We start from the raw sequence: 16,147 nt of genomic DNA, 5'->3' as shown, positions 1-16,147 counted from the left end.
AGTTCTGCTGCGCACCAGGTCGGAAAGGGGAGGGAGCTGGACTTTCAGCTCTGGAATGATTTAGAGGCCAGAAAGGCTCTTTCTGTCCCCGTGTACAAAACCAGATGAGAGCTTGTTTATTTCCTCCATTTCTTTTAACTGTTCCTAATTATCTTTCGACTATTTTGTGTATCTGTTGCTGCTTGGGTATTTTTTTTTTATGTACAGCACTGTCTAGACAGGTGTAATTATATTTTATTTAATTTTATTTCAATTCTCCTGTCGTGTGCTTTCTTCAGCACTTTGTACAGCACTGACTTGTCATTAAAACGTGTTATACAAATAAATTTGATTGATTTTAGAATGGAGAATGGTTCTGGTTCTGGTTCCAGTACTGGCATATTAAACAGACAGTGTTCCAGGGGAACAGAAGAGTCGCGGCCCAGAGAGACGATGCAGCTGAAGAAGGAGATCTCGCTCCTGAATGGCATCAGCCTTATCGTGGGAAACATGATCGGCTCGGGGATCTTCGTGTCTCCTAAAGGTGTGCTGCTCTACAGCGGCTCCTACGGGCTTTCGCTGGTTGTCTGGGTCCTCGGGGGAATCTTCTCCGTGATCGGCGCTCTGTGTTACGCTGAACTGGGCACCACCATCACCAAGTCGGGCGCCAGCTATGCCTACATCCTGGAGTCATTCGGAGGCTTTCTGGCATTTATTCGACTCTGGACATCGCTCCTCATCATTGAGCCCACCAGCCAGGCCATCATCGCCATCACCTTCGCCAACTACCTGGTGCAGCCGCTGTTCCCCACCTGTGAGCCGCCGTACTCTGCCTCTCGCCTCATTGCTGCAGCATGCATCTGTGAGTGCACTTAAATCAGTTACTCTTTTTCCAGTAGGGAAGTGAAACATGGAATAAAAACATGTTGAATAACCGTGGCCTTACTAAACGATCAGGATGTTAATGTATTGTGACGTCATACCACTGTGTTAGAAATGAACTGAACCTGTTTGGAGTTTTTATAAACTGTAAATGTTCTGAGGGTGTGTGTGTGTGTGTGTGTGTGCGTGTGTGTGTGTGGAGCTTAAAGCACATCCTCAGTAAGCACATTTGTTGGTCGGAAAGGGAATAAAACAAACCCTTTACCAATTGTGTATGGAAATCACAAAAATCACACAAGGTTGGGGAACACACACAGATCCAGGGATGAGACGATGATGACGTAAATAACGAGATTTTAAAAACTTTTTTGTGTTTATTTTCTCCAAAACACAAAGCTTTAAACGTTTCTTCACTTTGAATCTTGCGGAAAATCTCCAAAAACAACTCAGACCTGCGTGTGAATGTTGTGCTCTCGTCTGCCTCATTCTTCTGCTCATCGTCTTTCTCGTCCTTTCGCCCTCACAGGGTCGTTAATCCATTTTCCTCAAACGCTTTTCCGGCTCTGTTTTGTGGAGCTTCTCCTCTCCTGCCTGTGTCCTCGGGATATCTCACTTGTACATCCTGAATCGACCCATTTCAGAAATCCTGTGCAGGTCTGAAAATGTGAACAGTAACATTTTATAAAAATTCTCCGCGTGAAAAAAGTAATTATAAAGTGAATTTTATGGATTATGAGCAAAATAAGACCTGAAGACACTGAGGGTTTTGGACATGATACAGTGGAATCAGAATAAATTTACTGATCTAAGAACATAACTTTTTTTTTTTTCCCTGAACCAAACTACTTAATTCTATATACTGGGTTTTAGGGCTGTGCGATATATCGAATATACTCGATATATCGCAAAAATTCTGTGTGCGATACATAAAATTATTATATCGTAACTATCGAGTATTTTATGGTCATCTTCTGACTTGCGTTTGTTTCGTGTTTGTTTAAAACCTTTCCCGGTGGTTTTCTCCCTGTCCCTCAGGCAGTAACGTGAGAGGCTGCTTAAGGGTAAAGAAAACAATATCGTCACGTACTCGCCAACCAATCCCGGGCAACATCTCGGCGCTGAAAGGAACTTCCGGGAAGATTTTCTAGTTTCGGTTGTGTTGCCAGATTGGGTGGTTTTAAGTGCATTTTGGCGGGTTTTGAACATATTTTGAGCTGGAAAACGTTAGCAGTATCTGGCAACACTGCCGGCGGGAAGATTTCCTGGTTCCGGTTTCCAGCGCTGACTCAGTTCGTGCAGTCACTGGTGTTGCATAGGCTACCGTGTAAGCTCTGGCAATTTCAGCGACAAATTACTTCCTAAAAGAACTAGTAAGGGGTCAGTCAACTGGCATTTTTTGGCTGTCGCGAGGAGGACATGGAACAGCAAATGCCAGTTTGTAAAGTGTGCAAAAAAAAAAAAAAAACCTGTCATCATGAAAGGCAGCAGCACGACAAATATGTTCCATCACCTGAAAACTCACCCGGGACAGTATGAAGAGTCTCTTAAACTCTGAACTACTTGCCCACGAACTAAACAAATGACCATAGCGGCCTCGTTCTCCAAAGCCCCCCCATATGAGAAACCGAGTCAGAGATGGAGAGCTATAACGGATGCAATCACTAACTTCATTGCCGAAGACATGATCCCGATTAGTATAGAGGAAAAACCAGGCTTCCAAAAATTACTAAACACACTCGATCCCAAACATGAGTTGCCTGGTTGCAGACATTTTACAGAGAAGGCAATACCGGAATTCCACACATCTGAGAGGCAGAGCCAGAAAACACTCAGTTCAAAAGTGTGCAAAGAGAAAAATGATGTTTTGCAGATCTCTCTCTTCTCTCCCTCAATCTCTCTCTCTATTGTGAATGTTCCAGTGGTTCTCAGTAGTCAGGTTAATAGCTTGGAGATCTATTTTTTAAAATAATTTAATGAAAGAGCACTTTTCTTATTTAGGCTAAATGTCTCTCTCAGTGTTGAGCTGCACTTTATTGGTTTGAGCTCTGAGCAGCTCTGTATTGTGTTGCCCCTTTGTTGCAATTTTCAAGATTGTTTTTGCAGTTTGTGCCACATCTTTGTTGAATAAAAATAGTCTTATTTCAACTCAATTGTGATTAAATCACTAACATAAAAATGTAAAATGTGTTGTTGAAAACCACCTGTAAAGTTAACCAAGAATGTTATTTAATCTGCAGGGATTGTAGTGAAAACAGTAAAGAGTAAAAGTTAGATTTCATGGGGTCCTTTAGAGGAGATTTAAATATATCGAGATGTATATCGTATATCGTGAAATGGAGAAAATGTATCGGGATATTCATTTTTTCCCATATCGCACAGCCCTACTGGGTTTATTTTATCATGAATCTTGCTGTACTGACACAAGCTTTTTTTAAAGCTCAGGTTCCTGTGCCACCGTTGGTCATTTTATCAGCAATTTTTGTTTTATAAAAGTCTTGTGTTGGGGAACGCTGATTATTTCTCCACCTGTTGTAGGTTTGTTGACGTTCATTAACGCTGCATATGTGAAGTGGGGCATCAGAGTGCAGGACGTCTCCACCTACATCAAAGTTCTGGCCCTCGTTGTCATCATCATTACAGGCATAGTGAATCTGTGTCAGGGTGAGACTCCTGGACTGAGTTTACTTTTATTGAACACGTGCTTTTATAGGAAAATAAGTCCTGTCTTGCGATAAACCCCATGCAGCAGTGTTCCATGTTCTAGAGCTGATCATTTGCAAATGTTGTTTACATGAAATAAAATGAGGCAGAACTTAATTTTTTCTTTCACATTCTGCTTTTTTTTTTTTACACCTTTGCAGGAATTTAATGTTGCTCATGTGTTTTGTCTTCAAGGTCAGATAAAAAACTTTGAGGGTTTCTTCCAGGGGTCATCTCATGACCCGGGAGACATCGCTCTGGCCCTGTACTCTGCCCTGTTCTCCTACTCAGGCTGGGACACTCTGAACTTTGTCACGGAGGAAATCAAGAATCCAGAGAGGTGTGTGTGTGTGTGTGTGTACACACAGGTTTAACTCTCACTAACACTGTTTTAAAAGTAAATAAATATTGATGTCCATCAGGAATCTGGTGTTTTTTGCTCAGCTCTAAAACTGAAGTGTTGTGTTTGTGTTCAGGAATCTTCCTTGGGCCATAGCAGTGTCCATGCCCATCGTCACCGTCATCTACGTCCTGACCAACGTGGCCTACTACACTGTGCTGGACATGAGCTCCATCCTCAGCAGTGACGCTGTGGCTGTGGTGTGTTTATACCTTAGAGGTTTCATGTTTCGTGTCTGGATCCTGATCAGATTTGTATCATAGCCAGAAGCGTCTCCGGCTGGAAAGCTGGAGCTTATTAATATGCAAATCAGCTCATGAAATTTCCATAAGATAGATGGGGTTTTTTATCCAGCACGTATTTTTAATTTGCTTTTTAAAAAATAATGTGGGATTATTTACTAACACATTTTACAGAAAATTTGATTTGGGGGGGTCAGAGCAGCAACGCATCTTTGCATTGAGGGTGCTTTTTTTTTTTAAACCTGAATGATTTCTGACTGTACACACTTGTGTAAACGTCATTTATTGTACTGTTTAATAGCAATTCTGAACATCTTTCCTTAGTGTTATATAATCTAAACCTATTGCCGATCGATATCAATTAGTTCTTATGTCCAGTAATATTGGATGGTGACTCTATAGAGATCTTGCATGTGACGTCACAGCCGATCCAGATTGTGACAGACGCCATCTTGGAGGTCAAACGCCATATTCCGCCTTCTACTTCTACTTCTGGTTCTACTTCTGCTTTTACTTCTACCTTTTCTTCTGGAAAACCCTACTATATACAATTCTACTACAACGGCTGCGGCTACAAGCTCTCCCTACCTGTGCACGTTTTTTATGTTTTTTGTGTGTATTTTTGCGTGTTGTTCGTCTGTACCGGACTTCAATATCCACTACAACCGTATGGACTTACTGGACATTGGTTTCCAGCAGAAAATGACGGTTTGTAGCAATTTCCATCGCATGCACAACATTCCGGATGAGAAAAAAAAAACATTCCGGACGAGACCAGATTGCAAGGCCAGCGGGGTCTCCGTGGATTGTTATCGGAAGCAAAGCGAAGGAGGCGGCGCCGGGAGCCGAAGCAAAAGCGAGGCTACAGGCAGAGCCGGCCTGTTGACTAAGCTCAGAAAACAGCCACTCAAATCTCCACTGCCAAGCCTCTACCGCTCCAACGCCAGATCCATGTAAACAACACGGACGATTTGGAATTACCTTATTCTATAATCAGCTGGTCAGTGCTATACTCAATACTTAAGTGACTTACCCATCCAGTGAGGATCATTTTCTTGTTTACAAGATGCCACATCTGAGTCGCTGACAAATCCTGAATTTCTGTAGAGATAACTGTGCAGAGATTTATAAGCACGCAGTGCTTCACCACTGAACAGCGAGGGAAAGTTAATGAGGTAATTATACACGTCTGGGTATTCCGCTGGCAGTTCAAAATCCAGTCGTGAAAACTCCGTCCGGTAAGCCATAAGGGTCACAAATCTGTAGATCGTTTATTTTAGACATATATCTAGTTATCTGTTCATTAGAAAAATGAGCCGTGTAGTCCGTCGGTTGAAATTGATCCATTCTGTACACGAGTGCAGCAGTATTCAGCGGTGTTTTTGACTGACAAGATGGCGGTTGTGCACTTTCTGGTCATGTGACTGCAAGATCTCTATAGTAGTGGCCTGAGTTTCCCAAAAGCATCGCAGCACAAAGATCATCGTTAAATGGTAGAGTGAGCAGCACAATGAACACTCTCTCTCTTTCTCTCTCCTAGTTAAGATGCTCTTAGCGTTAAGAGGCTTTTGGGAAACCCACTACTGATGTAAAGTGAAAGCGCTGTTCACTGCTGTCCCCCAGGCACCCAGCAGAGTCTCACCATAATAAATGTGCTGGTGTTTATTCAGGGGGATTTTGTGCTTTTGCTAATATTTTGCTCATAAGCTCATCAGGAGCTCCGCCTTTAGGCGCTGACATTATCATTTCTATAGTAACGGCTCACTCACAGGAACTCATTATTTGTATTCAGTAATTATGCTAATGCTTCTGGAAGGAGTCTCCAGTGTCCGAGGTGAAGCTGGAACTTTGAGTTTTCTTGACATCTTCAGGACAGAGGAGTTTACACTTTTTTTTCATTTAATTGGTAATGTGCATGACAAGTTGCGGCTTTTTTTTGTACTTCAAGAGAGATAAAGAGGTGGGTGAGGAAACGACTTTATAGTTGCTATGCTATACTCACTTCCTGTTGTATAAGGGGAATAAAACCCATGGGGAACTATTTAAAAAAATGATATATAAAACTGTGTGTGGGTGTGTACTCTTGCAGACGTTTGCTGATCACACTTTAGGAGTAATGAGCTGGACTATCCCCATCGCTGTGGCTCTGTCCTGCTACGGTGGACTCAACTCCTCCATCATCTCATCGTCCAGGTCAGATTCATTCCTCAATACACCAGAAGACACTCTGTGGAGTTCAGACCTCCGCCAAGCCACATGTCCGGATTTAGATCAAAATCTAATCAGTTGTTCCTTGGTCCACCTTTCCTCAATATTTCATCAAAATCCATTCATTACTTTGAGTGACGTTAGGAACAAACGGAGGCAAAAACATAACCTCCTCCAACACTGTTGGTGGAGGTAAATACAAACACACACCATCTCCATTTCCTGGTTTATTATTATTATTATTTAGCATGCTCATAATTGTATTGTTGTGTGTGGGTTGTTTTTAAACTTTTACAGAATGTGCGACTGTATTTTAGGCTTTACTTTGTCGGCTCTCAGGAAGGTCATCTCCCTGATGCTTTATCAATGATTCATGTGCAGAGGTTCACACCCATTCCTGCTCTCCTCTTCAACGTAAGTACAAGCTTGAATCATATCAGACACGCTTATCCCCAATCCAAAATGGACATGATCAAGTGGTGTACAACAGGTGTCTGATTGGACATCTGAGGCTCCACCCATATACTGTAGATGTGTGTGTGTGTGTGTATATATATATATATATATATATATATATATATATATATATATATATATATATATATTCCCAACATGCCATATTTGTAAGACGTTGTTGACAATCAGGCACATTTTACTCTGCTGCCTGGGGTTCAACACCAAAAAATAACTTTTTTTGCTTGCAAAATACCTTGGATGATGTTTTTAAAATGGTGCCACCACCAAAAGTGTTGGAGTTTCTGTCATGTGTCTTTTAAAGCAGTTCATTTAGTTGACTGATTGATTGATTGATTGATTGATTGATTGATTGATTGATTGATTGATTGTAATATCTGCTAAAAATGTTTTTTTTCCCAATTATTTCAGCACCTGAGGCTACATGGCATTTAAATAAAAAAAAAAACCCTCTCACTCGCTCACCCCTGGTTCATCTCTATTCTGGCTCTGTCTCCAGTCTGTGTGAAATCAATGCGTGAGAAAATTCCATGCTAGCATGCTAACTTAATAACAGAATTAATTTCAAATAGTGTATTTAAATATTTATCAAACCTGCATGAGCAGTTTCGCCAGAGGTTTAAACCCTTGTGTGTTATACCACATTTTACTTTGGTTGCCAGATTGTGTCTCAGAAGATGGGCATGATCTTCATTTTAATCCCAGTTATATCTAAAAATGACTGATAATGGATATAATTTGGTGTAATTCACTCTTGCACATGATAACATGAAGGGTGATCATATGTTTTCTCTGTGCATGAACATCAAGGAACCACAGTTTCAGCAGTACATGATGTTTGAACTGAAAAATGTTCTGAGTTCTGTGTAAAATCTGCAGGTGTGACTCAGTAAAGAAGCGATAGATCCAAACCATCATCTCTCCTGATTCCTCAGACTGATCCTACAGCGCGTGTAGTCCGACGTTTCTTCAGTTCCCCGCCCACACCTTTAGCTCCTCCCTGCACTTAGTTTCTGGAAAAAACTGCAGGAAAGTCTGATGTGTGGTTTCATCTTCTCCTGTCAACCACAACTGCACCTTACGATCTCAAGCACAGTTAGCTCGCTTTGCTAATCTAACCTGAGAATGAAGCCAAGTGTGTAATATTGTAAATTGTATACATTCTGGCTACTACTACTTTTCTTCTTTCTTCTTCTTCTTCTTCTTCTTCTGGCTGCTCCCGATTAGGGGTCGCCACAGCGGATCGTTCATCTCCATTGCTCCCTGTCTTCCGTATCCTTCTCTACCACACCTGCCACTTTCATGTCCTCTCTCACCACATCCATGTATCTCCTCTTTGGACTTCCTCATTTTCGTTTGCCTGGCAGCTCCATCCTCAACATTCTCCTTCCCACATGCTCTGCATCTCTTCTCAGGATGTGCCCAGACCATCTCAGTCTCATCTCTCTTAGCTTCATTCCCAAGCTCTCCACATGTGCTGTCCCTCTGATGTGCTCGTTCCTTATCCTGTCCAACCTCCCATCGCAAACCTTAACATCCTCAACTCCGCCACCTCCAACTTTGCCTCCTGTCTCTTCGTTAAGGGTACGGTCTCCAATCCATACATCACAGCTGGTCTCACTACTGTCTTATACAGCTTACCTTTCACTTCTGCTGGGACTTTCCTATCACAAATGACTCCCGAAATCCTTCTCCAACTGCTCCACCCTGCCTGCGCTCTCTTTCTCACCTCACTATCGCAGCTCCCATTTTCCTGCACAGTTGACCCCAGGGACTTGAATTCACTATTCAGTGGTAGTGGCTACTACCACTTTTAATCGGAATTAAAATACACATGACAGGCCACACCCACCTGTGAGAATGGTAGCAGTCAGACCACACCCACAAGAGACCTGTAAACGTAGGGTGAGATGCAAATTGCAGGTTTAGATGTTTGTAATCAATAAGAATCAACCCTGATTTCTTTATGAAGACATATAGATGCTCTAGCACCCCCTGGTGGTCATGTCTCTCCTTATTGCTGATCTCAGACGTTGTTTTTGTGCTCGCAGTGTGCTATGGCTCTGATCTACCTGACCGTGCAGGATGTGTTCCAGCTCATTAACTACTACAGCTTCAGCTACTGGTTCTTTGTCGGTCTGTCCATCGCTGGACAGATCTACTTACGCTGGAAAGATCCGGACAGACCGCGACCTCTGAAGGTGCCGAGCTGTTTGATTATCCTTCTGTTACAGTGTGGAAAACATCTGCTGTGTGATTTTTAACATAAACTGCTGTAGTTTCAGTTTTATGTGTCATGAGATTTTAGTATGCACACATTAATACACACAACACTGGACAATTTATAGTATTATCGCATGTGTATAGGGGAATAAATGAAACTAAAATATTGAATAAATTGTGTAGTGGTGTAGTGGTTAGCACTGTTGCCTCACAGCAAGAAGGTCCCGGGTTCGAGCCCCGTGGCCAGCGAGGGCCTTTCTGTGTGGAGTTTGCATGTTCTCCCCGTGTCTGCGTGGGTTTCCTCCGAGTGCTCCGGTTTCCCCCACAGTCCAAAGACATGCAGTTAGGTTAACGTGGGGCGGCCTTGGGCTGAGGTGCCCTTGAGCGAGGTACCGAACCCCTGACTGCTCCCCGGGCGCTCTGGTGTGGCTGCCCACTGCTCTGAGTGTGTGTGTGTGTTCACTGCTTCAGATGGGTTAAATGCAGAGGATGAATTTCACTGTGCTTGAAGTGTGCATGTGACAAATAAAGGTTTCTTCTAAATTATACAGTACGTGCTCAATAGGAAGTATAATGGAGTGGGTGTATAGGCGAATGTAAAGTTTACACTTGAACAACTTAACATTTTAACGTAAAAGTAAAGTAACACATTTTATGGTGGTGGATTTGCCAGACACGTCCCTATGAATGAGCCGTTACTATAGAAACAATAACGTATCAGAATGAGCGCATTAATTATAAATAAACCTGTGGTACTCTCAGAGCTGCTGTTCTAGAGAATTAATCAGCACCTTCCCTTCTGACCAATCACAATCCACACCACACCACTGTGGGAGAAATACATTAATAACTGGTAATTTTTTTGTGTGTGTTTGTGTATGTACAGTTGTCTCTGGTGTACCCTGTGGTGTTCTGCTTGTGTACGGTGTTCCTGGTTGCAGTGCCCCTCTACAGCGACACGCTCAACTCCTTCATCGGCATCGCCATCGCCCTCTCGGGTGTTCCTGTTTACTTCCTGGGGATTCACCTTCCTGAGTCCAAACGGCCACCGTTCGTCGCCGCAGTGCTGCGTGAGTATTTCAGCTGCTCGCTTGCGCTCTTAAACACAGACTTTCAGAATTTCAGCTTTTGTTTCCTGATATTTACATCTTGATGAGTTCAACGACTTGGCCCATGACACCTTTAGCAGCAGACCATCCAATTTTTCAGTGAACAAAAGTATTGGAACAGATGGTCTTAAAGTAAATAGCACTTTTGTTTCACTTGTGGTGATCCAGTGATGTCTCCAAACCAAACTGTTGCATTATTCTTCTGTGATGCTTTTCCATGAAAATAGTGCAGATTCTTTCAGTTTGTTTGTTTGTTTGTTTGTTTGTTTGTTTTTGGGGTGGGGTTCTCCCTTCAGTCTCCTCTTCAGGAGGTGAAATGCTGCTCAGTTGGGTTCAGGTCTGCTGATGGACTCGTCCAGTCTAAAACCTCCCACTTTTTCTCCCTGATGAAGTCCCATGTTGTGTTGCAGTGTGTTTTGGGTCATTGTCTTGATGCATGATGAAGTCTAAGGGTGTATTCAGACCAGGAAAGTTCAATAGTTCACTTGCTTTGGTCCGAACCAAATGTTTTTTTTATTTTTTCATTTTGGTGCGGTTCGCTTTCACACTGTACATTTTAGTAAGCGGACCAAAATTTGTCAACAAAGCCACGCGCCCTGAGGTCGTTCAGCTATTGGTCAGAGACGACACGCGCACAAAGCGCTGTTCTGGGGAGCGCGTGAACCCCTTCTCCTTCATTTTCTCACTGAATACAGCAAACACGTCGGCATTTTTGTGTGTTCTCTCCAAAAGCTCAGATATGTGGACATCTGCCCATATATCCACAAGGGTACGCATTTCTTCCTCGGCCCACGTTTGCCCCCTACTCATTTTTTGTACTCTGTAGTCTAGCCTACCACTGGTCTGAATGACTGAACGACTGTTGTAAGGTTCCCTTGACAACTGAAACAGTGTTTGCACTTTGCGGTGGAGTGTCAAGACTCTGTTTCCCATAATGCTCGACAAACGACGGAAGCTCCCGAGGTACAAAAAAGCAAAACTGTTGTATTAGGTCCGGTCTGCTTTCACACCTCCAAAAGGTCCGCACCAGGGTTCCTTTGGTCCAGACCGAGTCCGACCTTGCAGCTCGGTCTCGGTCCGCTTGTTTGGTCCGGACCAGAGTTCGGTGGTTTGTATTCAGACCAACCCAAAAGGTCCGGACCAAGGGAAATTTGGTTCGTTTGGTCCGGACCAAACAACGTAGGTGTGAATACGCCCTAAGTCTATCTAAAGTCCTTCTGGCACCATATGGTGCATTATGTGGTGCTGATCTCCGTTTCTGTAGCCCTCAGCCTCTCGCCTATTACATAGGTAGGGTTTCAGTGGGGGGCTGGTCCTCTGGTAACCATGGGAGTTTGATGCATGATGAGGTTCCTCCCAATTAGTTTGGATACATTTCTGTGTAAATTCCATCCATCCATTATCCGTAAGCGCTTATCCTGTACAGGGTCGCAGGCGAGCTGGAGCCTATCCCAGCTGACTACGGGCGAAAGGCGGGGTTCACCCTGGACAAGTCGCCAGGTCATCACAGGGCTGACACATAGACACAGACAACCATTCACACTCACATTCACACCTACGGTCAATTTAGAGTCACCAGTTAACCTAACCTGCATGTCTTTGGACTGTGGGGGAAACCGGAGCACCCGGAGGAAACCCACGCGGACACGGGGAGAACATGCAAACTCCACACAGAAAGGCCCTCGCCGGCCATGGGGCTCAAACCCAGGACCTTCTTGCTGTGAGGCGACAGTGCTAACCACTACACAGACCCTCCAGGATTTCACAATGTTGCGATTTGCAACTTCAATGCAAATTCAACCAATCCCCGCGAATTCAGGGCGGTGTTGCAATTATATCCAGTCACCGCAACTTTCCTGCAGATTTGACCAATCGTTGGCATTGTCTTGAGGTGACATCGACAAACTACCTTCCGCCTTACTTCCAATGTTGCCAGATTGGGTGGTATCCCTCCCAGTTGGGGGGTTTCAAGTGCATTTTGGTGGGTTTGAACATATTTTGGGCTGGAAAACGTCAGCAGTATCTGGCAACACTGCATGTGCGAGTCAGTGTTTATGTAGGCTTAAATTCTGTTACAGAAAGTGTGTTATGTTTACAGTGAAGAACTGTGTGCACTTTACATTATTTTTTTACTTAATACAAGAAATTAATGGATGCCAACATTTTTGCCAAAATGGGATTTTATTTTCCATTGTTTAGGCAGCTTCAGCATCATACTGTGAGATTCTGTTCAAATTGTTTTTTTTTTCTATGAAGCCTGAGCCATTTATTTTATTAGTTTATAATAATTGTTTAATTTAGTCTTCAGGAGAGACTGCCTGCACACAGTACTAGTATTAATAGTTTTTTTTTCTTACATGAAAGCTGAGGCATTTATATTATATTTTAAGGTAACTTCATGTTGTGCTGTGAGGTTCTCTGCACTTTAACTTTTGAACCAACAGGTGCATTTGGATAAGTAAAGCCTATTTTTCTGCATTTTTGTAGTCCTGGTAATCTTTTATATTGGTAAAGTTGTTTATAGGACCATTTCTCAGTGTCTTTGTTCTTTTAATCAATAGTTTTTCAGTAATAACTTAATATTTAACATATCACTCAATTTTAATCACAAAAAGAGAAAATCGCAACAATTTCTCGCAACTTTCACTTCCTCCCGCAATGTAATCGCAACAAAAACGTAAAAAACACTGCAACTTTCATCACAATTTTTTGGAAAACCCCCTGCAACATCAGACATTTTAGCCCGCAACAATCACAAAAAAGGCCCGCGGAATCCTGGGGGGACTGACTATACCACCGTGCCATCCCTTTCTGTGTAAATTGATTTCTGAATTAATTCTACTGACACCATCATGAGATCCATCATCAGTAAAGATTAGTGAGTCTGTTCCAGAAGCAGCCATGAAGCCCAAGCCATGACACGACCTCCACCATGGATTGTGGATCATGAGCAGATCCTTTCTCTCTCCACACTTTGGTCTTTCCATCACTTTTGTTGAGGTTAATTTTGTCCCCAGAACATTTGTGGACCATCTCTGTATTTCTTTGTGAATTCTAATCAGTCTTCTGAGTTTTACTGCTGATGAGGTTTATATCTTCTTTTATGGTCTTTATATTTCTGCTCTGTTTTCTTGAACAGTGGATTGTTGTTCTTCCACCGCTGCTTTGTGGAGGTTGTTGGTGATGTCACTGACTGTTGTTTTGGGGTTTTTCTTCACAGCTCTCAGTGTTTGTCATCAGCTGCTGCTGTTTTCCTTGGCTGACCTGTTTCATGTCTGGTTTCTTTATTTTTAAGGACATTCCATGTTATTGTATTGGCTATGCCCAGTGCTTGTGCGGTTCTTCTTTTCTCAGCTTCAAGATGTCTTGCTTTTTTTCCAGTAGTCAGCTCTTTGGTCTGTATGTTGGTTTATCCTTTTGAACAACAAATGCGGACTTTATAATTGAAACCCAGGACTCAGACCAAGAGCAGACATTCAGAGCTATTAATTACTAAATCGGCATTTTATCACCTAAAAAACATTTCCAAACTAAGAGGACTTATGTCAAAAAATTATGTGGAAAAACGTATCCATGCCTTCATCTCTAGTAGGGTTGACTACTGCAATGGCCTTTTCACAGGCCTGCCAAAAAAGACCATCAAACGACTTCAGCTGGTTCAAAATGCAGCGGCGAGGGTTCTCACACGAACAAAAAGAACAGAGCACATTACTCCAATTCTAAGGTCCCTTCACTGGCTTCCAGTAAGCTACAGAATTGACTTTAAAGCATTGCTGCTGGTGTACAAATCTCTAAATGGTACAGGGCCCAATTACCTCTCTGATATGTTGCAGCGGCCTAACCCAATCAGATCTACCAGATCACAGCAGAAAAATTTACTGTTAAAACCTGTTGTTAAAACAAAGTGTGGTGAAGCAGCTTTTAGCTACTATGCAGTACAGCTATGGAACCAACTGCCAGAGGACATTAAAAATGCTCCTGCTGTTGGCAGCTTCAAATCTAGACTAAAGACCAAGCTGTTCTCAGATGCTTTCTGCTAAATTATTAATATTGTCATCTTTACATGTTTTAAACTTTACTTAACTTTTATTCCATTTTATTCTGCTGTTTTTTACTGAATTTTTACTTCATTTTATTATTTTATTTCTACTATTGTTTAATTCTTATTTTTTTCTCTCTTCTTCCCCATTTATTTTATGTAATTTTATTTTCTATTGTTTACTGTTTTGCTTTTACCTCTGTAAAGCACATTGAACTGCCATTGGGTATGAAACACGCTATAGAAATAAACTTGCCTTGCCTTAAAAAAAATCAATCTAACAGGAAAGAGCTGGCTAATAAGAAACACCTGTCAATTGCATGTTCCAGTATTTTTGCTCACTTGAAACAATTGTGGGTTCAAACACAAGGTTCCATATTTTAAGTTGTTGAACAGTCTAGATGTAAAGATCAGGAAATGAAAGCTGAAATTCTGATCTATTGTTTCATTCATCTTTTTCTCAAACCCAAATATCTTCAGTGTAAAGTAAAAACAATAGAATTGGCCTTACCATTCCAACACTTTTGGAGGTGACTGTAGATATTAGGGCTGGGTAGAATGACACTCTGTCAATATTGTGATAAACTGTCTCAATATACTTCTCTTAGATATTGTGATATTTTTATTACACTTATTTTAATAATTACACACTGGCTGAATGGCTGATTTGGTGCCACTTTTCTACTTAATTTTACACAATTTTAAAGTAACTTTTTTGTAGATTTTTTTCAAAGAACTGTCTCCTTTCAGTGTTAAATATTGTTTCTTTTTTAAATAACTGAATGTTTTTTAATTTTAAATTAAATGTTTTTCCAGATTTCAAAAAAATTCAGTGTTGCATATTTTCAATTTTTTTGTGTTATTTTTAAATATAAATAAAAGTAAATGAATAAATGTGCAGGCATCAAATATACAATCAGACAGGGTTTTTTGGTTGGTTGGTTTTTTTTTTAATTGTATTTTTGTTAAAAAATAAAATACAACATCTTGGATTGCTAGGAAATCGCTATCAAACCTAACAGGTGTATTGTGATCTTGTATCGTGTGTATCTGAGAATTGTGATGTGAGATTTTTGTCATATCGTCTGCTGTAATGAATGATGGTGAGTGTAGAAGAGAAGTGAATGAGGGAGTGTGAGCAGGTTGGAGTGGATGGAGGAGAGGATCAGGAGTGATCTGTGACAGAAGAGTGAAAGTGTAGAAGACAGCAGTCAGAGCAGTGATGGTGTTCGCTTTGGAGACACGAAGACAGGAGGCTGAACTGGAGGGAGCAGAGCTGAAGATGCTGAGATTCTCACTGGGAGAGACAAAGTTGGACAGGATTAGAAATGAGAATATTAGAGGGACGGGGCGTGTAGGACGACTTGGAGACAGTGAGAGAGGCGAGATTGAGATGGTTTGGACACGTACAGAGGAGAGATCCAGGGGATATAGGGAGAAGGATGCTGGAGATGGAGTTGCAGGTTGAAGGAAAAGAGGAAGAGCAAAAATGAGATTTATGGATGTGGCAAAGGAGGACACGAGGACGGTTGGTGTGACAGAAGAAGATACAGAGGACAGGAGGAGACGGAGGGACGTTATCTGCTGTAGAGAGCTCTAACAGGAACAGCCAAAAGAAGAAGTCATCTGCTCTAATGGACATGATCATATTTTGTGATCTCTGTCATCGTTTCACTGAATCTTGTTTTTACAGCATCGAATTGTATGATTTTTTTTTCTTTGTCTTCAGTGTTTGGAGGACTCGAATCAAAAAGGTTCAGAACCCCCTGGTGTGGACTGTGTGAGTCACTTTTCATATTTGTGTTTCCTCTCTCCTGCAGGTTCTGTCACTCGATTCACTCAGTTCACATGTTTCTGCGTGCTCACAGATGTGGACCCAGTGGATTAAATC

At 41.9% G+C, this 16,147-nt stretch overlaps 1 protein-coding gene across 1 annotated transcript; it reads left to right on the top strand.

Moving 5' to 3' along the window:
* The first annotated feature begins 327 nt into the window (after positions 1–327).
* Positions 328–16,144, top strand: slc7a6 (solute carrier family 7 member 6). Its single transcript, XM_060940394.1, has 9 exons — positions 328–841; positions 3,397–3,522; positions 3,757–3,901; positions 4,038–4,161; positions 6,293–6,396; positions 6,729–6,825; positions 8,937–9,086; positions 9,995–10,178; positions 16,077–16,144. The coding sequence occupies exons 1-9, from the start codon at positions 343–345 to the stop codon at positions 16,142–16,144; spliced, it is 1,497 nt and encodes a 498-aa protein (XP_060796377.1). The 5' UTR covers positions 328–342.
* The last annotated feature ends 3 nt before the right edge of the window (positions 16,145–16,147 follow it).

The sequence above is a fragment of the Neoarius graeffei genome, chromosome 15 (assembly GCF_027579695.1).
Source record: "Neoarius graeffei isolate fNeoGra1 chromosome 15, fNeoGra1.pri, whole genome shotgun sequence".
Lineage (NCBI taxonomy): Eukaryota > Metazoa > Chordata > Actinopteri > Siluriformes > Ariidae > Neoarius > Neoarius graeffei.
Note: the sequence above shows the minus strand (reverse complement) of the source record. Positions and strands in the feature narration are given on the sequence as shown.

Bases quoted from the DNA above. Each gene is read 5' to 3' on its own strand.
- slc7a6 (XM_060940394.1), top strand. From the start codon at position 343: ATGGAGAATGGTTCTGGTTCTGGTTCCAGTACTGGCATATTAAACAGA. The intron at 9,087-9,994 runs GTGCCGAGCTGT...GTGTATGTACAG, and splicing joins ACAGACCGCGACCTCTGAAG to TTGTCTCTGGTGTACCCTGT. The intron at 10,179-16,076 runs GTGAGTATTTCA...TCTCTCCTGCAG, and splicing joins GTTCGTCGCCGCAGTGCTGC to GTTCTGTCACTCGATTCACT.